Source organism: Myotis yumanensis, unplaced genomic scaffold (assembly GCF_028538775.1).
Source record: "Myotis yumanensis isolate MYYU_CA2020_CCGP unplaced genomic scaffold, mMyoYum1.0.hap1 SCAF_1, whole genome shotgun sequence".
Lineage (NCBI taxonomy): Eukaryota > Metazoa > Chordata > Mammalia > Chiroptera > Vespertilionidae > Myotis > Myotis yumanensis.
Window position 1 is genome coordinate 194,255,147 of NW_027223752.1, and position 22,389 is coordinate 194,277,535.

Genomic DNA, 22,389 nt, shown 5'->3' on the forward strand with positions numbered 1-22,389 from the left:
ATGTGCACTTCTGAGGGGGTTTCTTTTTTACACAGCTGCTTCTAAACAAAAGTCCAGCAGCCATTTGCCAGCAAACAGCCAGGATGTACAGGGTTACATCACCAATCAGTCTCCAGAGAGCATTGTAGAAGAGGCTCAGGGAAAGTTAACAGAACTGGAACAGAGGATAAAAGAAGCCATAGAAAAGAATGCACAGCTGCAGTCCTTGGAACTGGCTCATGCTGATCAACTTACCAAGGAGAAGATTGAGGAGCTGAACAAAACAAGGGAGGAACAAATTCAGAAGAAACAAAAGATTTTGGAGGAGCTACAGAAAGTAGAACGAGAGTTACAACTGAAAACTCAGCAGCAGCTAAAAAAGCAGTATCTAGAGGTTAAAGCTCAAAGAATTCAACTTCAGCAGCAGCAGCAACAATCTTGCCAACATCTGGGACTACTAGCTCCTCTTGGAGAACAGCTTTCTGAAGGAGACTATGCACGATTACAGCAAGTGGATCCCGTTTTGCTTCAAGATGATCCCCAGCAGACTGCTGCTCAGATGGGTTTTGCACCAATCCAGCCTCTGGCCATGCCTCAAGCTTTGCCTCTGGCGGCAGGTCCATTGCCTCCAGGGTCCATCGCTAATCTTACAGAACTGCAAGGAGTAATAGTTGGACAGCCAGTACTGGGCCAAGCACAGTTGGCAGGGCTGGGGCAAGGAATTCTGACAGAAACACAGCAAGGGTTAATGGTAGCCAGCCCTGCTCAGACCCTCAATGACACGCTGGATGACATCATGGCAGGTGGGTTTATATTGTTATGAGCAGGTATCAAAATATGATTTGCTTAAGGCGAGTAAGAGTGTGCCACAATTTTTTGCCATTGCCCAACTTGAGAACTATTTTTGGACTCTTGATCCATGTATTCTTTAGAAATATTAATTCAATCTCAGAAGTTTTCAAATGGATACAGGTCAAATGAAAGATTAGCTCGTTCAGTGCAAGTGACTGAAATGTTCTGGCTTAGCTGAGTAGGCTGGGAATCTAGGCTTTTCAGTAGTGGGGTTGATGTTTGATCTCTGGTTTTCGTTTTTGTTTTTTCTCTTTAAGTTCAGAATACTAAAATTGAATTTTATATTTTTTGCTTCTGTATTCACACCAAGAAACTGGGAAATTGATAGAAGTTGAAGTGCAAAACTTAGTAGGATATCAGGAAGCTTATTTGTAAACAGAAATACTTTATATCCTAATGGATCAGACTTCAAACCTGATGGATATTTAAAAAAAAATTGAAAGCACCTTTAAAACAATAATAAAGTACCAAACCAAATAGGGTTTGATTATACTGTATGTCAGTGATTTTTATCCCCTGTGAATGTTAATGTGTAGTCTCTTTCTAATTGTATTATGGGAAGGTATGGTCGGGTCCCCTCACAATATCACAAATATCTCTTTAAATGTGTAATCAGAGAAGGAAAAAAAAAAATGTGTAGTCAGAGAAATTTTATTTCATTATAATTAGTTTCGTTGGCAAGAAGAAATATTTTAGAAGGTTGTTTTAATGATTCCCGTTTTTGGTACCTACTTTTTCATAAATTCTGTAACAAACTAGTGCAATGACATTTCACAGGATTATAAACCATAAGAATGTTATACTGAGACAGATCATTTTCTTCATTAAAAAAAGCTAATGAAAAAGAGAAAATTGAAGAAGGAAAAGGGGGGGGGGGAAGAGTTAAATAGTTCTCTCCTCCTATTTTTATTCTTTTGTCTGTACTTTAAAAGACTTGAATTTTTCTGATTTTGAAATTATATTTAGTAACATTACATATTATGGTGACATTATATGTGATTTAACGTTCACCTTTTAAAAGAATAACCTAAATTGTATAGTGTAGACATTCAGAAACTAAGAAACCAGCTAATGAGACAGATTTTGTATACTTAAAATCTGCTCTAAAGTTTCCCAGTTCCCTTTTAAAATCACCTCAACAGTAATATATGGAATGAAAGTCTCTGCTACTCTTCATAGGGTACAATAATTATCTTGGGGGAAAATGGTATTAATCATTAAGAATTGTAAAGATTCTCTTAAGAATTTAATTTTTCTATAGATTTGAAAATTGCTACTAATCACCATTAGCTGGTTATAATAATTGGGAATACAATTTAAAGGAATTTGGTATCTTATGAAAATTGGAGAACAGTAGCCCCAAATTCCAAACTTGATAATTACTTCCATAGCCATTAATCTAGATCATAATGGTCTTCTATTATGTCAGTTGATCTACCAATGAATGTATAGAGTTAAGTGTTACTTTTCCAATTAAATGAAGAATGGACATTCTATACCAAAGAATATTTAATATTTTTTGATGTGTTACCAGAATTTACCTGACGTTCTTGGGCATAGTTATCAACAGTGATTTGTCAGTTAGTTGTATGGTGTTTGTGCTGATGAGAATTATTTGAGGTTTGTAATGTAGTTTTTCTGTTGATTTTTTTACCAAAGAAAAACATTAGATTCTGCCTGTGTGTTCCAGGTTTTTAAGTATAAAAAAATTTTTTAAGCACATAACTTTTCAGGATATATGACAGATATTTGTCATATTATGAAAATACTTCTTTCTTATGCTTATTTGCATAGGGATAGAAGAAATGGCAGAAGGAAGAACAGGTTTAAAAAAGCCCAGCTACCTACGTGAAACCTATCCGTCGTCATGCATGTGCACATGCATATATACTCCAGCACTCATTTCTACAATCTTTCCTTAAAGTTTTGTGGTAGTACTTGTTCTTTCAGTTGACTAATGACCATTTTGTGTTTCTTAATATCTTACAACCTCATTATGCTCAGTTGTCCTTCATTCAGCATAAAACTCTGTTCTTTTTTCCTTATGTCCCATTTATTAGACTGCTCTAACAAGGATCAGTATCTTTTTCTCTAGTACTTGGCTGGCCAAATTCTGTCTTCCCTGCCCTATCTACTTGCCAAAGCAAAATCAGTTCTCTGTTTAACTAGTCTTAGTACCTTACCTTTGCTGTGCTCTCAGGTTCCTTCTTTTCTTACCGGGTATTAAAACTTCTATAAACATCTGGTCTCCCTTTCTAAAATCTAACCCCAAATATGAAGTCCCACTTGGAAAGATCTGTACCAGAGTTTCTTCACATGCCTATGTATTTATAATTATTACTTTAACTATAGAGAATGGATGAGTGACAGTTATTTAGTTTTAAATAAGGAAATGAAATGAGGGAATTGTTTTTTTCTTATCTCCTCTTAGATGAGATGATAAGAATAATTTGACCAAAAATAAGAAAACCAATTTAAGTATGTTCTTTAAAGAATTTATTCCAATTGAAATGTAAATAGTCATACATTTTATATTTTTGAAATTTATAGATAAAATATATACATTTAAATTATCTTGATTTTTAAAAAAATTAATGTACAGGCTATCAATATGGAGTAATAATATCAAGGTCATTAGATGATCAATTAAATATACTAGTATAAGCCCTTTTCTATTGATCTGATTCCGTAAGGCTTCAAAACAGTGTTTTGTGTTTTGATTTGATTTGTTTTGTTTTATTCCCTTTTTTGTTTTTCGTTTGGCTTTTAAGTGGACTTAAAAAATGTGTAATTTTAGAATGTGTGTTACTATAATGTATAGTATATGTTTGTGCCTGAACTAAGGATTTTATGTAAAATAGATTTCTTAATTGACAATCATGTTTATAATTGTTATAAGATCGATTTTAGTTTTGTTCTTGGTGGGATTATAACCTCTTTTGTCTGGTTTCAGATCCAGTTGTGTATCATGATTGTTTTCTGTCTGATGTAGTTGATAACTAAGTTGGTAACATACATCTACACTACTGTTGACCATTCAAAGATTAATGCCCAAAATTTAGTGCTACCGCATTTTTAATAGGGGGAAAAAAGGATTGGTGTTCACATATCGACTCCAGAAGTGAGTTGATGCGGGAATAAAGTACCCTTAACTGCCACCACCTTTGGAGTTCTACCACATCAAGTACTGACCTAATTAAATTAGCCCCTCTCAATTTGCATCTTTTTGTGAAAATATCATGTGAAATTATACTTAGAAGAACTAACAGTAATCTGTATCTGAAGGATGTTTGTGTGCATACATTTATTTCTACCCTAATTTTTTAATTTTGTCCTTATATGTCAGTGTGATTCCTGGATTGATTGGTAGACATTTTATCCCCTCAGAATACTTCTACATGTGAGAAACTGTATTTCTGTGTGAGGATCAAATTTTTATATTTGGCTATGCTTTCATAGTAAGGACTGCAATTCAGAATATAATTATCCTCCTGTCTGCAGTTAAATAGTAGGAGGCATTTTTAAATGATTGGATAGCAAGGTTCTCCCAAACAGTGATATTACTTATATTAGTTATAGAATATAAGGTGTGGAATTGGCAGGTAAAAATCACATTCTTCTCCTTCTGAACATGCCTATTTTATCTTTTATTCCTTTTCTGACTAAGAAGGTATAATGGACAACATATCCAATTGCATTTATATTTAATTTAGATTCATAAAATATTTTTGTTTTCAGGGTTATTTTGAATTAAGGTTTTATGATTACATACCATAAGAGAGGAATTTGTTTTTCAGGTGATTAATTAGAAAATGGGTTATTCTCAGTATACATTATAATTTTGGACTTTTGTCCAAAGTCAGAAATAACCAGGATAATGAGTTACTAGTGCTGTGGCAGTCTACCTCTAGACATTCTGTTTTTTAAGAAGTCTATAAATATTTTCCAATAATTATTTCTTACTGTTACCTAACAGTGTTTTATCCTTATTAAGTGCAGTTATTTTGTTCAACAGCAGTCAGTGGAAGAGCATCTGCAATGTCAAACACTCCTACCCACAGTATCGCTGCTTCCATTTCCCAACCTCAGACTCCAACTCCAAGTCCCATCATCTCTCCTTCAGCCATGCTTCCTATCTACCCTGCCATTGATATTGATGCACAGGTAAGCTTCAAATGATGGAAGTATATCTTCATTAGACACATTAATCAGTGATTTAAATGATCTTAGAATGCTTTGTCTCTGGGCAGAGACTTGAGCCACTATTCGAAATAAATTAGAATCTACATTTAAAAATATAAAAACATCAAATATGGATTATTACTAATAATTGTGTGATGGTCTAATTTCTAAGGTCATCAAATAATCCTTTTTAAAACACTTTAGTTTACAGAGGATATAAAAAGAAATAACTTAAGATTTGTGTGTATTTTCTTCTCGTAAATGAAAAGATATGCTTTAAAATTCATAATGGATTGCATATAAAAGAAAAGATTGAGGTTGGTGCTGGCAGGGGCAGAGGGTGAGTGGAAGTGGAAGAAGGCATAGAGGGGATAAATGGTGTGTGGGGGGGAGGAAATAAAAAATAATAATAAAAAAAAGATTGTTCCATTTATATCACATTTACTCAGTAGCCTTTATATCATCTTTGAAAATTGTGATCTTGCTGACTGACATGTAGTGAGTCTGTGTGTGTGTGTGTGTGTGTGTGTGTGTGTGTGTTAAACACTGTTAAGTAAAACACAAAAAAACAAAAACCCAGTTCTTAAAAAAGATAGTTTACTATGAAATCTCAAGGCAAAGTAAGGTTAGGAGGAGAGGATAAGTTGTGTTTTATCCTAAAGAAATGCTAAGAGACCTAGCTTAGAAAACAGTTGAGCAAGGTAGGGGTATATGGCCTACTTTAGGACTGAAAAATGATAGTTCATTTAGTTTTATATTTTGACTAGAGGCCTGGTGCATGAAATTTGTGCATGGAGGGGGCGGGTCCCCTCAGCCTAGCCTGCACCCTCTCCAATCTGGGACCACTGGCTCCTAACTGCTCACCAGCCTGGTCGCCCCCAGTTGCCCCCCTTGCCAGCCTGGTCACCCCTCACTGCCCCCCCCCCCCCCCCCCCCCCAGCCAGCATGGTGCTCAGTCGTTTCGTCATCCCTCATTACACCCCTGCCGGCCTGGGTGCCCCACGCAGCCTGGTGTTCAATCGTTTGGTCATCCCTCACTAACCCCCCGCCGGTCTGGTCGCCCCACATAGCCTGGTGCTCAGTCCTTTGGTCATCCCTCACTAACCCCTCACCAGCCTGGTCGCCCCACACAGCCTGCTTCTCAGTCATTTGGTCATCCCTCACTAACCCCCCTGTTGGCCTTGTCGCCCCACTCAGCCTGTTCAGTCGTCCGTTCAGTTGCGATGGCCCTTTATATAGATAGAGTGTGTATTGGGTGTGGGGGGGTTACATGATAAAACTTTCTTTTATAAATGATCAGTTCTTTATTTAAACTTGAATTTCAGGATGTATGTGTGTGTGTTATTGGACCATTAAGAACATACACTCTTAACATATTTAAAATATAGCTTGTTGGGGGACAGGGGTGGACTGGAAGAGGTAAATAGGGGGGAAAAGGGTACGTATATAATACTTGCAACAACAAAGATTTTAAAAAATAAAAAATAAACTATTGTGATATAAAAAATACATAGCTTGTCATTAAAATGTTTCTTGATAATACTGTGAAAAAGGAATTTCAGTTCCATTCTTACTTGCTTCCAAAATGTTTGTATCTTTTCCATTGTTTTAACTTTATTTTATTAATTTCAGAGAGGAAGAAAGAGGAAGAGAGAGATAGAAATATCATTGATGAGAAAGAATCATTGATTGGCTGCCTCCTGCACACCCCACACTAGGGATCGAGCCCCCAACCCAGGCATATGCCTGACAGGGAATCAAACCATGATCTCCTGGTTCATAGGTTGATGGCCAGAGGAAGGTAGCTGCTCTTAAGTACTCATTTCCCTGATGAAGAAACTGAGACTAAGAGATTATTCATTTTGCTTACAATCACGTAATTTAGCTAACTAATGGGGCTGGGGGTCATACTTAGGTCAGTTTGACTTCAAAGACAACTTTCTAACCTAACATACTATACGGCCTTCTTTAAAAATATGAGACATTTGCCGAAACTGGTTTGGCTCCGTGGATAGAGCGTCGGCCTGCGGACTGAAAGGTCCCAGGTTCGATTCCGGTCAAGGGCATGTACTTGGGTTGCGGGCACATCCCCAGTAGGAGATGTGTAGGAGGCAGCTGATCGATGTTTCTCTCTCATCGATGTTTCTAACTATCTCTCTCCCTTCCTCTCTGTTAAAAAATCAATAAAATATATTTAAAAAAAAATATGAGACAATTTACTTGAACTATAATGACTCACTTTTAATACTGATAGTGTTGTAGAATTGGATTGAACTTGGTATTGAATTTGTATTATTTTCCTCCAATTTCTTTTACTCTTGAGGTTATGTTTTTTCTTGTTGTTTTTTAAAATACATTTTTATTGATTTTTAGAGAGATAGGAAAGGAGAGGATTAGAGAGTTAGAAATATCGATGAGAGAGAAACATCTATCTGCTGCTTCACCAGGGATCGAGCCTGCAACCCTGGCATGTGCTCTGACCAGAAGTCAAACCTGCACCACACCAGCCGGGCAGAGGCTGTTGTATTTTAACCACAAGTATATTTTCTAGTTTTTGTGGGTTCAAAAATTAACCCATAAGCAAAAGTAAAAACTTAACATGTTAAACGCCCAGCCTGTTTTGTCTTCCAGACAGAAAGTATAGTGTCAGTCACCGGTGACTGACATGGGGCTTAACATGTTAACTAAAATGTAAAAGAATTTCTTTTAAAAAATGCTTTTCAATAAAACACTGCAGGAAAAGTTCCTCCACATATGATCATGATTTTATTGAATTTGAAATTATTGTAGTGACAGTGAAATTTTACCTGACTATACAACCCAATCATCACTGTATTATAAATTAATCTCTGAGAAGTTACACATAGATACTTTAAAAAATAGTATTAGTTAATTTTAAAAAGTGTAACATATTTTAAATGTCGTAGACATGCTTATATAAAAAGATTTAACTGTGGTTCCTTAAGAATCTGCTCCTTCTTTACCTGGTCTCTACATGGAGGTTTTTCCAGTAGCCTAGAATGAGTTAATACTACTTTTCATGGAGTTTAGCATAATTGCTTAGTTAGACATTAGAAAGTGTCTTCTTTGAGAAACAATGTAAAATGAATATTCAGAAATAATTGTTCACCATTTTTTTCTTTAATTTTAATGTTAACTTTGTATTTAATCTACTAGTTTTTATGATACCAAGCAGTTATGTTAAATGATGAAAATAAAGATTCCTTTATACTAAACTAGAGGCCTGGTGCCAGATTCATGCACTGGTGGGGTCCCTTGGCCTGGCCTGCACCTTCTCACAATCCAAGACCCCTCGGGAGATGTTGAACTGCCGGCTTCGGCCTGATCCCCGCAGGCCAGGCTGAGGTACCCCGCCGGTGCACAAATCTGTGCACCAGGCCTCTAGTATGTATATAAGATCTTTGGTTGTTAATCTCTTCCTGCCCTCCCCCCTCTCCCCTTCCCTCTGAAATTCATCAGTCTGTTCCATGTTCCCCTGCCTGTGCATTGAATATCTGCCCCTGGTGGTCAGTGTACATCATAGCTACTGATCAACTGGTCACTTAGGCTTTTATATATATATAGATTCGTCTGAAATTTTTTCTAGATTCTAAAATGAAAATTCATTGAGATTTTACTTACTGGATATTTTGGTTTATGTGTGCAGGTACTGTGCCATAACAGACAAGTGATATGATAAACTTTCTTCCTGTTTTGAAAGATGAAACATTCTCTAATAATTTAAGCCTTTATTTGTTTATTTAATAAGTCTTGACATGTATATTTTTCACTTTATAACTTTTAATTTAATCTAGTCTTCATAACAATCCCATGAAGTAGATACTGCTATTAATATTTTACATATGAGAAAAGTGAGACTTAAGAGATAATAACTACCTTGCCCAACAGCTAATTTATGGTAGAGCCAGTTTTCAGACAATCCCTGCATTCAGGCTCTAGAATCTATGCTTTTAAAATACTGCCTATGCTATCTGTTTTAACCTGGTAAATTAGATTCTAGAGAATGAGCCACCACCTACATGGCAAAAGATCACGTGTCCTTCATCTTTGCATCTTTTCTGCATATTCCCTTGGCCATATTGCATATTTATATCAAATCTTAATTTAAGGAAGAACAAAAGAAATGTGAATTTTTTTCAAAGCCTCAGTATATGTCTCCTTTTTAAAATGATAATGATTCTTAAAATGGTCATGCCTTAAACTCCTTTAATTAATTAAGATGCTCAGGAACTAATATTTTTAACAAGAATTAGCAGAAATCATGTTTAATTCCCGGACATTGCTGAATGCTTTAGGTAGGAGTTTACATTTTTTATAAGGTTCCTCAAATCTTATATAACTAGAAATAACCTTAGGTGTGCACGTGTTTACCACAGGCTTTTCAACTCTCGTGTAATGGTTTTATTGAATCGGGTCTGAATATTTTCAAAACAAGATTGATACCACATTAAAATTTATTTCAGGAAACATTCATAAATGATAGTTTGAAGGAATTACTTGGGCTGTTTTACTATAAGTTTTGACAGCATCTTTATCAATTTGGGATGGGATAGGTCTCTATTTGGGGGGTGGGAGGGTGGAAACCTCATTTCAAACATTATTTCATTCTTGCCCTGGCTGGTGTGGCTCAGTTGGTTGGGTGTCCTCCCATGCACCAGGAGGTTACCTGTTCTATTCCCAGTCAAGGGCACATGCTGGGGTTGCGGATTCTATCCCTGGTAGAGGGCATACAGGAGGCAGCCAGTGGATGGTGTGCTCTCGCATCAATGTTTATCTCTCTCCCTGCCCCTCTCTCTAGACTATTCTTTAAAAAAAAAAAAAATTATTTTGCCCTGGCTGGTTTTTCTCAGTTGTTAGAGCATCAGCCTGCAGGGTTGATTTTTGGTCAAGGGTACATACCTAGGTTACAGGCTTGTTCCCTGGCCCTGGGGCTGGGGCGCATGTGAGAGGTAACCAATTGATGCCTCTCTGTCTCTTTCTCTTTCTCTTTCTCTTTCTCTTTCTCTTTCTCTTTCTCTCTCTCTCTCTCTCTCTCTCTCTTTTTCTCCTCCTTTCCCTCCCCACACCCTCCGTTCCACTCTCTAAAAATCAATGGGAAAAATATATCCTCAAGTGAGGATTAACAAAATAAACTTCTTTCATTCTTATCTTTAAAAGATTGCCACAAAATGTTATACAATGAAGTTGCCCACTCTTAAATTCCCCAAGGAATTTGACCAACTCTCTTTTCTCAGGTTTAAATATACTGTTTCTTCAATTCTCATAATGCATTGTTCAATATTTCTCTCATAGTTTGAGCCACTACGTTTGTCCTATATAGTAATCAGTAAGTTCCTAGTGATCAGGGTCAACCCTAGAGTATTTAGCAGAGTACTTTGATATAAAAGGTACTTAATAAATATCAGTCGAAATGATGTTTTATAATGTGATTTTAAAGAGTATTTTATTAATCCCCTAAAATTTTCATACTTATCTTTTTCAAATTTTGTCTCTTCATTCTCTATTTTTAAGATTGATACCAATTTCCTAAATTACTCTTTAATCTTTAACCTCAAGAAGATGTTTAGAAACATTATAAACTTTATAAAATTGAGTCTTCTACTCATTGAGAGCACCTAAGACAGATAGGCTTATGTTACATTGACGTTAGTTGTGCCTTAGCTGTGATGTAATAGAAAAGCAGGATTTTGTGTGACCATCGGAAGGTTGTTACTCTGAGCCTTTGTCTCCTTTTCTCTAAAATCAGTAATTTCTTCTTATAAACCTGAAATTAAGATCAAAGACTTCACAATCAGAGCTGTCACTCATTTAAGTATTCATGTCCTTCTCCGTTGTTGTAGTTGGTGCATCTCTCCCTTGTGGCCATCCCTGATCTCTGCAGTCAGTAGCTCTGCTCTCTGCCAGCCTCTTCTGCAGAGCAGCTTTTGCGGTCTCCCTCTTCATCACTGACTAGTAGGCTTTTCTTATTTCTTGAATCTTTATCAGTTTTGTCTTTTATCTCGTTATTCTTTTTTTTTTTTTTTTTGTAATGGCATTTTTTTTTTAGAACTATTGACCTTCTGGGAGAATATGCCTTTCCTTTTAATATTTATTACATAAATATAATAAATAGTATATAAATACACAAATACATTAAATATAGTGTGTTCATATATACAGGGTGGGGCAAAAGTAGGTACAGTTGTTCGTAGGAAAAAAAGGTAGGTTTACAGTTGTGAGTATGCGGAATGCAGAGTTTATTTTTATATTAACATTTACTAATCTATTATTTTTCATATGATCAACTGGAAACCTACTTTTGCCCCACCCTCTATAATCCTTTATTTCATTAGTAATAGTCTTCAAATGTGTAACCTGATTGCCGTTCATTTAACTTAATTATTATTTTTTCCTAACAAGGCAACAATTATAGATGGAAGGTACAGACATAAATAAAACATGTTTATTACCTTCTAGGAATCAATAGTCTTCTGAGGTTGATAGACACATAACTAATGTTAGTATAAGGAAGATTGGCATTAAGTGCTATAATAGAGGTACATATGTAAGATGGCTTAGAACAGCTCTGTGTAATAGAAAAATAATGTAAGACATAAATGTAATTTAAAGTTTTCTAATAGCCACATTTAAAAAAGCAAACAAATAGGTGGAGTGAATTTTAAGAATGTATTTTAACTTAATATATCCATAACACTATTGTTTAAATATGTAATTAATATAACAAATTGTTATTTTACATTTTTATTTCATACTAAAGTCTTCAAAATTTGGTGTGTATGTTACACTTACAGCTTAAAGTGATCAAATAAATCAGTCCCAAACTAATCGGATGTTTTGTCACCTTGTTTAAAAAACATCTCAACTTGGACTTCATTGGAAATATTTGATTTGTACTTCAGTTTGATTAAGTAGATTGCAATAGATTTGATTAAGTTGAAAAAGTAGATTCATATACTCACATTGCTCCAGGCATATACTAAAAAGCTTTCTAATAACCAAATCAAGTATCAGTTTTAAAATTTATATTAAATTAGATAAAATTTAAAACTTAGTTCCTTAGTCACACTGTACATGTTGCTAGTAGTTACCTTTTTTTATATCACACAAATTAGAGTACTAAAAATATGAGGACTTTGTTCACTAAATAAGCATTTCAAGTATGGTAGAGATAACAACTGGCTAATCCATTCTTGGTTACTATCATTAGCAGAAGTAAGAGATAAATTGTGTATAAATAGTGTCATGTCTCAATTATTATAGTTTTTCTTTCCAAATACTCTATTTTGTATATATTTCTTGTTCCTCTTGGTATTTGGGGGCTTTGTTCTCAAATGCAGTAAAGTTCTGTGGGGAAAAAAATTTTCAGTACAGGGCTTGATTTTCAACTTTTTTAACTGGGTCCAGAACAGTTAATATAGCCTCACTGCTGAGGATTTTACTTAATATTCTTTGTGTTTTGAAATCTTTCTACTCTGGCTGGTTGGAACCAAACTATTCCAGGCCCTATGTAATCTCTGGGTGTTGTTCAGCCTGATGATACCTTTTGGGGGTCTTTCCCTGACCTCATGCAAATGTGCTGATCAAAACTCAGCTGAAGACTCCAGGGAAACCCTCTACAGATCTCTGTAGTTTTCATTCTCTGTAGCAATTTCCTCTCCAGTACTCTGCCCCAAGAGGTTCTAGTCACCGTAACTTCTACAAACTCTGTCTTTTCAATTCAGGGAAATTGCCAGGCTGTGTTCGAATACCCTCTTTTTGCACTGCAGCCTGGAAACTAGGCAGTAAGTTGAGTAAATCATTCCTGTCCTCAGGGATTACTGTCACATAACTGCCATTAATGGCTGGAATCGAAAGTGAGTCCACAGTATTTCTTTTAATTGTGTAGCTGAAAACAGCATATGGTTGAAAATCATGCTGCTTTTCTTCATGTTTGCTTCAAGAATTGCCCATGAAGTTCAAATATTTGTAACCTTTAAAAAGTCACAGGTTGATCACTAATGGAAAAAAGGCAACTTACTATCAAATGTTTGCTATAGTAGAGGATACATATCTACTTGTGTGTATTTGGTACATGTATATATTATGGAATTGATGTTAACATTTTAAAATTATATAAGCTAATCATAAAATTAATTTTTTACAGACTGAAAGTAATCATGACACAGCACTAACACTTGCCTGTGCTGGTGGTCATGAGGAACTGGTACAAACATTGCTAGAGAGAGGAGCTAGTATTGAGCACCGAGACAAGAAAGGTATGGCCAACTTTTGTTAATATTTTTTTCTTCTGGAATATTTGTGTTCTGTAAAGAAATGCTACTACTTCCAGGTCTATTTTGATGGAAAATAGTATTGTTCCTTTGCTTAGCATGTAGTGAGATCATTATTTTTCTCCAGGTTTTACTCCACTCATCTTGGCTGCTACAGCTGGTCATGTTGGTGTTGTGGAAATATTGCTGGACAATGGTGCAGACATTGAAGCTCAGTCAGAAAGAACCAAGGACACACCTCTATCTTTGGCTTGTTCTGGGGGAAGACAGGAGGTAACAATTTCTCCAGTGTAATTTTTTCTCTCCATCTATTTATAAATTTATGCCTTAATTTATATGATTGTCTGGTGACAATTGATTGACATTTAGATTTATCACAACCCTGGAGCATGCCTTCTCCGAGTGTCTCCACTATTCCTAACTCTGATCTTGAACTAATGGGAAGAGGTTTATACTATCTTTTATCTTCACATATTTGAGTCTGTATTTGCCAGTCTGTTTATTAACATTTTGTTATTTTCCAGTTAGTATTTTAGGATATACTAGTAGTTTAATATTTAATAATAAGAGCAAGGGTAGGAGTTATGATCTTAAACAATCCTTAACTTCTGTGTCTTATTTGCAAAAGGAAGATGAAAATACTAGTACCTGTTGTCAGACTTGTTTGGTACAGTAAGTGACATAATGGACAAAAGATTTATAAATGGCCAGTAAGCATTTAAATGCTAAATATTTTTGGCTGTCAGAGAATGCAAATTAAGATACCACCACACAGCCACTAGAATGGCTAAAATATAAAGATGGACAATACCAAATGTTGCCAAGGGTGTGGAGCAACCAGAACTCACTCATTATCGATAAGAGTGTAAGTAATACAACCACTTTAAGCAGCTTTATTCAAAATTCTCAATAACTAGGAATGGCAAAGTTGTTCATCATTGGGATAGTAGGTAGCTTATTATATATTACTAGAAGCCCGTTGCATGAAGATTCGTGCAATAGGCCTTCCTTCTCCTGGCTGCTGGCACCAGTTTTCCTCCAGCACCCGGGACCCAGGCCTTTGGTCCAGCCACAGTGGAGAAGCCAAGCCTCTTCAGTCTTCAGTCTTCACTCCAGCCGGAGCCTTCAGTTTTTGCTCTGCGCCTGCATATGCAAATTAAACGCCATCTTTGTTGGGTTAATTTGCATAGTTGCTCTGATTGGCTGGTGGGTGTAGCAGAGTGACACCAATTTGCATGTTTCTCTTCTATTAGTGTAGATTTAATGGAATGCTACACAGTATATACAAATGACTCTCAAACACTGATTTTATGTATATGAAGATCTAAAATAGATTAATCTGTGGGTGGGGTTGCCTGGGAAAAGGCATGAGTAAATAACAGGAATTTAAATTACATTATGTTTATGAATGTCAGTATTCAGTGAATGTAAATTAAGTTTTGAGCATTTATTGTTTCACCTGAAAAAATTTTACATAAAATTTCACCCAAAAAACCTGAAAACAAGTACATTAAAGTCTAGATAATGATACACTTGCTGATGTATGTAAGGAAAATGGCAAATGTCTGTAATTTACTTTGTGATGAAATGCAAAAAATTATGAAGAAATATGAAAAAGTAAGTATAGTAGAATATTATTTGTAGAATCTAGGTGGTGAGTATATGTATATTTTTTAACTTTTCTGTATGTTTGAAAATTTTCATAATGTTAGGGAAAAATGTGTTAGCTTTATTCCAAGTTTTTTTTTTTTTTAACAAAAAAACTTGACAATAAGTTTTAAAAAAGTATTTTAAAGGCATTCACATGCTTAAATGAAAAAATTGTGTTCTATTTCACCACTGTTTGGTAGAATAACACAGAAATACTATTTCCAAAATAGTATTGTACAACAACACATGAGATCCAGATTTCATGAATACATTGCTGTTTCAACAGATTCCAAAGTGGGTTTTTTGCTTGAAAAGCTGACTCTTTTTCGCTTCTAAGATTTCTTGCTATCAGTTGAGACTGTGTTTGTGCAAAAAATGAAAAAATAATTTTTTCCTTCTTTTGTTATACAATAGACCAGAACAAAAAAGAAATTAAAATGCCCAAGTTTCAGAATCCATCCCCAGTGGAGGGCGTACAGGAGGCAGCCAATCAGTTATTCTCTCTCATCATTGATGTTTCTATCCCTCTCTCCCTCTCTTTTATTCTCTCTCTGAAATTTTTTTTAAAAAGTTAAAAAAAATATGTACCTTGCAAATTGTCTCAATGTAAGAAAAAAAATCCATTTCTTCCTTCCTTTCCCCTTTCTCTTCCCCCTCCCAGGTGGTGGAGCTATTGTTAGCTCGAGGAGCAAATAAAGAACACAGGAATGTTTCTGATTACACACCTCTAAGCCTGGCTGCTTCTGGCGGCTATGTGAACATTATCAAAATATTACTAAATGCAGGAGCCGAAATTAATTCTAGGCAAGTTTTATTCTCTATCTATAAGATCCTTAAAAGTGTTATGTTAAAATGGTATTTGTAGAACAATTATCTTATATTAAAAAGGAAATGCCTTCATTACAAGTTTAGAATGTAAATTGCTAGAGATTTTTAAGATTAATTTTATTTACATATCTAAAACTGTTGACATAGAACTTGAAAAACTATCCATTACTGTATTTCTTATGGTACTAAAAGTAAACACATCTTATGAGTTTTTATTAAGCAAGTATGTGCTTTAAAATGGAAAGTCCATCTTAATAGTCTAATGATTTAATAATTATTTTTCAGCCCAAGTCATTATGTTGAATGAGATACAGAAAGTATTCTATATCTGGGTGGTAAAATATTTCTAATGGAGTCTTGGTATTATCTCAAAGAAGTATTAGACTAGGGCTAAGAAAAATGATTATAGTATTTTAAGTAATTCTGCAAAATAAAGATTCTTAAATATATCCTGAAGCAGAATTATATATTGCCATCCAGTTTTTATGGGATATTTAAAATGTGTATTTTCTGTTTTGTTCTCCTCATACCTCTACCCCCAGAACTGGTAGCAAATTGGGCATTTCTCCTCTGATGTTAGCAGCTATGAATGGGCACACAGCTGCAGTTAAACTCCTATTAGACATGGGCTCTGACATAAATGCTCAGATAGAAACCAATCGGAACACTGCCCTTACCTTAGCCTGCTTCCAAGGAAGAACTGAAGTGGTTAGTCTTCTGCTTGATAGAAAAGCAAATGTGGAACACAGAGCTAAGGTAAGAAAACGTTCAAAATTTGTACATGGATTTATTGGTTTGATATTTAAGGTGTCTAGTAGCAGTATGCTAAATATAGTCTTAGTATTTGCTAGTAACATTTATCACTCTGTAGAACTCATTCAAACATTAACTCTTGAAAATACCTCAAAAATAAATTTTAGAGGTAATAATGACGTTAGAATTACCAGCAGAAAATATGTACCATTATGAAAGAGAAGATGGGGAACATTTATTAAGTGCCAGTTATATGCCAAATGCTTACTTGCATCTTACAGATATATATATATATATATATATATATATATATATATATATATATATGTATGTATATTCATACATATTTATATATATGTATATATGTTTTTTTTTTCAACAAAGTGTCATTAGGTAAATTATCTTCTTTTAATAGATCACATTGTAACTGAGAGAGACTAGCAGTGTTAGTGTTGAAATCTAGTTGTGAGTCTTTGTAACATACTATATTGCTCCCAGATTTTTATTCTTTAACATTTTAGCTCTTTCCTTTATCTTATGTGTTGTTTTTTATTTTTCACTAAACTTAGACTGGACTCACACCACTAATGGAAGCTGCCTCTGGTGGATATGCAGAGGTGGGCCGAGTTCTTTTGGATAAAGGTGCTGATGTTAATGCCCCTCCAGTGCCCTCTTCGAGAGATACAGCTTTAACCATAGCAGCAGATAAAGGGCATTATAAATTCTGTGAGCTTCTCATTGGCAGGTATGATGTTACCATACCCTTTATATGTGACCCTGGTGTTACTAGTGATTACTGTTCTCTCTGGGCAAATTGTACTATTAAGAAATCAAATATGACTACTTCTATAAACTACTTGTTTTATTTTTTAAACCTACCTCTGTTATTGTCCACCCATTCAGAGCTATGCTATGTTGATTTATTTCAATGCAACCTAGAAATATTTATCTTCCTTTCTTGTGTGTGTACACTTTTAAAGTACTATAATAAGCTATTGGAATATCCAGCTGTTGTCATCTACACTTACATCTCCCACAGTGTGAGTTTTAAAAAAGTACCATTTCAAGTCCTAAAAGTGTGGCAATAATCTAAGTCTTCATTGTTGATTTTCTTGTTCTTTATAGTAACTTGGGCTTTTAAATGACAGTTAAGGTACTGTTCCAAGTTATCAGAAAAGATCCAGGATAGTTTTTACTGTCAGTCACTTAGAAGTTGCCTGCCAGTTTTCCAAAATGCTTGCCTGCTTAATTCAATTTCCTAAAAACCTTTGCATGGTGTTTTAAGCAGTCGTATTTAGTAGTACTAGTTCTAGCTACTAACAACTACTATTACTCACTGTGAATTTTATCTATTACGCCCACTGAGTTCTAAACCTTCATGTTATTCTGAAGCTAAATACAAATACGTGAATAGAAATAATCTGAAACTGATGCAGTTGCATCATAGATACTACTTGTGTTTCTAGGATACTGTTTATTTAATATATTGATTATGATATTAACAGGATGTACTTTTATTTTTCACTAAATAAAATTTCACATTTTCTTGGGGTTTGAAACTCATAATTATACCGAGTCATTATCTATATATATAAAAGCCTAAAATGCAAAGTGTCCCCTCAGGAGTTTGACCAACTGGGAGTTTGATCGCTTGCTATGATGGCACTGACCACCAGGGGACAGCGCAGGACGAAGGAAGGCCCTGGCTGGTGACTGGCAGCCTGGGATGGGAGGCCCCAGCTGGCAGCCGCTAGGGACCCTACCCGTGCTTGAATTTCGTGCACTGAGCCTCTAGTCTTTAAAATAAAAAGCAATTATTGCTGTACCATTGTTTTTAAATTCAACAACTGGAAATTCTTTGTAATGTTATTTTGAGAGAAAAATTAATTTTAGTCCTTGAATATTAAACAGTTTTTAGTTTTACAAAATATTTTCACAGATTAATAGTTGATTGTTATTGTTAGCTGTGTCATTCCATTTCATTTTAAACAGTGATATCTGTGTCATTTATTTAGGGGAGCTCACATTGATGTGCGTAACAAGAAGGGGAACACTCCATTGTGGCTAGCAGCAAATGGTGGACACCTCGATGTGGTTCAGTTATTGGTGCAAGCAAGTGCAGATGTGGATGCAGCAGATAACCGCAAGATAACTCCTCTAATGGCAGCATTTAGAAAGGTAAAAGTCTTTTATCCTTTTTCACATGAATGTTTTTCATTTAGGCTAGAAGTGCATAGTTTAGTGATTACCAGACTCTCATTTTTAGGATTTAACAGCAGTGATGAAAGCCATCTATACTAATAAAAGGGTAATATGCTAATTAGACCAGACATCCTTCCAGACAAAGCCATGGTGACGGGGCCAAGGCAGAGGTGATTTAGGGCAATCAGGCCGGCAGGGGAGAGCAGTTAAGCAGGGGAGAGCAGTTATGGGGATTGGGCTGGTAGGCAGGCAAGCGGTTACGAGCCAGTGGTCCCAGATTGCGAGAGGGATGTCCAACTGCCAGTTTAGGACTCAGTCATCCCCCCCGAGGGGTCCCAGATTGGAGAGGGTGCAGGCTGGGCTGAGGGACAACCCCTCCACCACCACCACCCGTGCACGAATTTTGTGCACCGGGCCTCTAGTAAAATTATAAGCAAACTAGAGGCCCGGTGCATGAAAATTCATGCACTGGAGGGGGTGTCCCTCAGCCCGGCCTGCCTCCTCTCACAGTCCGGGAGCCCTCGGGCGGGAGGCGACCTGGCGATCAAAGGAAGGCGATGCCCCCATCACACCTTTGCTGCTGCCTCAGCCGGCCCTGGTTACCTGAGCCTTGGGAGGCCGTATGTGGCTGAGGGGCTGAGGGGATTGGGGGCTCCGGAGGCAGGCACACAGCAAGGCCGGGCCCACCTCAGGCCTGGCCTTTCCACGCGCCTGCCACCCTGGTGGGGCTCAGGGGAATGGGCGCCACCATCTTTAAAGGCGTGGCAGTCAATTAGCGTATTCCCTCCTTATTGGCTATGGGCGCCTCCATCTTTTGAGGGCAGGGCAGTCAGTCAGTCAGCACATTCCCTCCTTATTGGCTGTGGGCACCGCCATCTTTTGAGGGCAGGGCAGTCAGTCGGCATATTCCCTCCTTATTGGCTATGGGCGCCTCCATCTTTTGAGGGCAGGGCAGTCGGTTAGCACATTCCCTCCTTATTGGCTGTGGGCACCGCCATCTTTTGAGGGCAGGGCAGTCAGTCAGCACATTCCCTCCTTATTGGCTGTGGGCACCGCCATCTTTGAGGGCAGGGCAGTCAGTCAGTTGGCATATTCCCTCCTTATTGGCTGTGGGCACCGCCATCTTTGAGGGCAGGGCAGTCAGTCAGCACATTCCCTCCTTATTGGCTGTGGGCGCCGCCATCTTTTGAGGGCAGTCAGTCAGTCAGCACATTCCTCCTTATTGGCTGTGGGCACCGCCATCTTTGAGGGCAGGGCAGTCAGTCAGTCGGCATATTCCCTCCTTACTGGCTGTGGGCACCGCCATCTTTGAGGGCAGGGCAGTCAGTCAGTCGGCATATTCCCTCCTTATTGGCTGTGGGCACCGCCATCTTTGAGGGCAGGGCAGTCAGTCAGTGGGCATATTCCCTCCTTATTGGCTGTGGGCACCGCCATCTTTGAGGGCAGGGCAGTCAGTCAGTTGGCATATTCCCTCCTTATTGGCTGTGGGCACCGCCATCTTTGAGGGCAGGGCAGTCAGTCAGTTGGCATATTCCCTCCTTATTGGCTGTGGGCACCGCCATCTTTGAGGGCAGGGCAGTCAGTCAGTTGGCATATTCCCTCCTTATTGGCTGTGGGCACCGCCATCTTTGAGGGCAGGGCAGTCGGTTAGCATATTCCCTCTTTATTAGATAGGATAATCACGCTGGTGGCAACATTGAAAGGTAGATATAACCCGTATAGGACATAGAAGCTACATTTTAAACCAGTTTGGTTCAGGGGATAGGACGTTGGCCCGTGGACGTAAGGGTCCTGGGTTCAGTTCCCGTCAAGGGCATGTACCTCAGGGACAGGCTCAGTTCCTCGCCCTGGTGAGGGTACGTGCAGGAGGCACCAACCGATGTGTCTCAGTCACATCAATGTTTTTCTCTCTTCTGTGTTGCTCTCTCTGTGTCTCTCCCCCTCCTTTCCACTCTAAAAAAATCAATGGAGGAATGTGCTCTGGTGAGGATTAACAAGAAAAATCATTTAAGTATAAAAAGTTGTTCTAAGTATTTTCCGAATCTAGGTATAATATTAACCTTGCACAAAATGTAAATCCAATTAAGAGTAACAAGTTACTTGTTAATGAATATTTTCTTTTATTAGCACAACATATAAAAATTTACCTTAAATTGATTTTATATTTATCATTGACTTTCATTACTAAGAAAAAAGGAATTAAGCCCTGACTGGTTTTGCTCAGTGGGTAGAACATTGGCCCGCACACTGAAGAGTGGTGGGTTTGATTCCCAGTCAAGGGCATGTACCTGGGTGGCAGGTTCAATTCCCAGCCCCGAAACATCTCTCTCTCTGTCTCTCTCTCTCTTTATCTCTCTCTCTCTCATCTCTCATCTCTCATTTCTCTCCTCTCTCTCTCTCTCATATCACTCTCTTTTACTCTAAAATTCAATGGGAAAAATATCCTCTGGTAAAGATAGTGAAAAAAGGAAACGAAGGGAGGGAGGTCTGAAGGGAGGGATTTGGAGGGAGGAAGGGGAGGGAAGGGGAGGGAAGGGGAAGGAAAGGAAAGAAGAAAGAGAAAAAAAGTCATTAAATGAAAACCCAGCTGCTAGTATTAAAACTACTGAAAGTCAAGTATACTAATTCAGAATTAGGAATACATTTTGTGAAAGCAAGAGAAACTCTTTTCCTTTTTCTATAGTGCATAGTATAGAGTTGTGTATAAGTAATTTAATGATTTAGTTGATTTTTTAAATGCAGTTTCAGTTTGTTGCTGGGAAAATGAGATTAATATTTCAGGTATTATAATTTTGAGATTTGTCATTATGAGACATGTAGGTAAAATCCCTTGTAGATTCCAAAATATTTTGTTGTATTAAAAACTTTTACTACATAAATTGCAAGAAATCATCTTTTTTGTTTTCATTACTGTCTCTGACTTTGGTTCTTTAGACGAGTGGTTGCCAACTGGTGGCGATTTGGTTGATTCAGAGGTCTGAAACGTTGGTGACCGCTGCTTTAGACCACATCTTCCCTGGATATTCTAGACCAGTGATGGCGAACCTATGACACGCGTGTTCAGAGGTGACACGCGAACTCATTTTTTTGGTTGATTTTTCTTTGTTAAATGGCACTTAAATATATAAAATAAACATCAAAAATATAAGCCTTTGTTTTACTATGGTTGCAAATATCAAAAAATTTCTATTTGTGACATGGCACCAGAGTTATCATCTCCCTTCATGAGTCCCTAATGTGGAAAGTCTTCTTGCTTGGTCTTTTCTTGAGCCCTCTCTCTCACATCACCTTTGTTCTCATCTCAGGAATGCCCAAGCTCCTCCTAATTTTTCTAAGTGTACTCATTCTTTGGATATAGTTTAAATCTCCTCTTCTACAAAACCTCTTCCTATCCTATTTTAGCTCACATTGAGATGTAATCCCCTAAAAGTTGTAGAAGTTCTGCAATCCATTATCGTCATCATTCACTTTGACAAATATATATCTTTTTACTACTCTACTGTCTAAAATGCATATAATTTATCTTTCTAAATTAGACTTAGCTACTTAAGAACAGTGCTTATCTTTTATTAATTCCGTTATTTTTGTAGTACCTACCGTGTGCAACTGTAATGGTTGGGATATTACCTTATATAGCAGTGAGGGCGAACCT

General features: G+C 37.0%; 1 protein-coding gene across 6 annotated transcripts in view; it reads left to right on the plus strand.

Moving 5' to 3' along the window:
* The window catches only part of ANKRD17 (ankyrin repeat domain 17), a 177,967-nt gene that overhangs the window by 106,466 nt on the left and 49,112 nt on the right, over nucleotides 1-22,389 (plus strand). For 3 of the 6 annotated variants that reach the window (XM_070395149.1, XM_070395178.1, XM_070395169.1), the window contains exons 15-22: nucleotides 36-782; nucleotides 4,847-4,995; nucleotides 13,178-13,289; nucleotides 13,432-13,577; nucleotides 15,616-15,758; nucleotides 16,325-16,538; nucleotides 17,105-17,280; nucleotides 18,551-18,713. In XM_070395149.1, the coding sequence (XP_070251250.1) occupies nucleotides 36-782; nucleotides 4,847-4,995; nucleotides 13,178-13,289; nucleotides 13,432-13,577; nucleotides 15,616-15,758; nucleotides 16,325-16,538; nucleotides 17,105-17,280; nucleotides 18,551-18,713 (1,850 nt within the window). The remainder of the gene's footprint in view (nucleotides 1-35; nucleotides 783-4,846; nucleotides 4,996-13,177; nucleotides 13,290-13,431; nucleotides 13,578-15,615; nucleotides 15,759-16,324; nucleotides 16,539-17,104; nucleotides 17,281-18,550; nucleotides 18,714-22,389) is intronic. The other 3 variants (XM_070395159.1, XM_070395186.1, XM_070395195.1) reach the window with 3 other exon arrangements.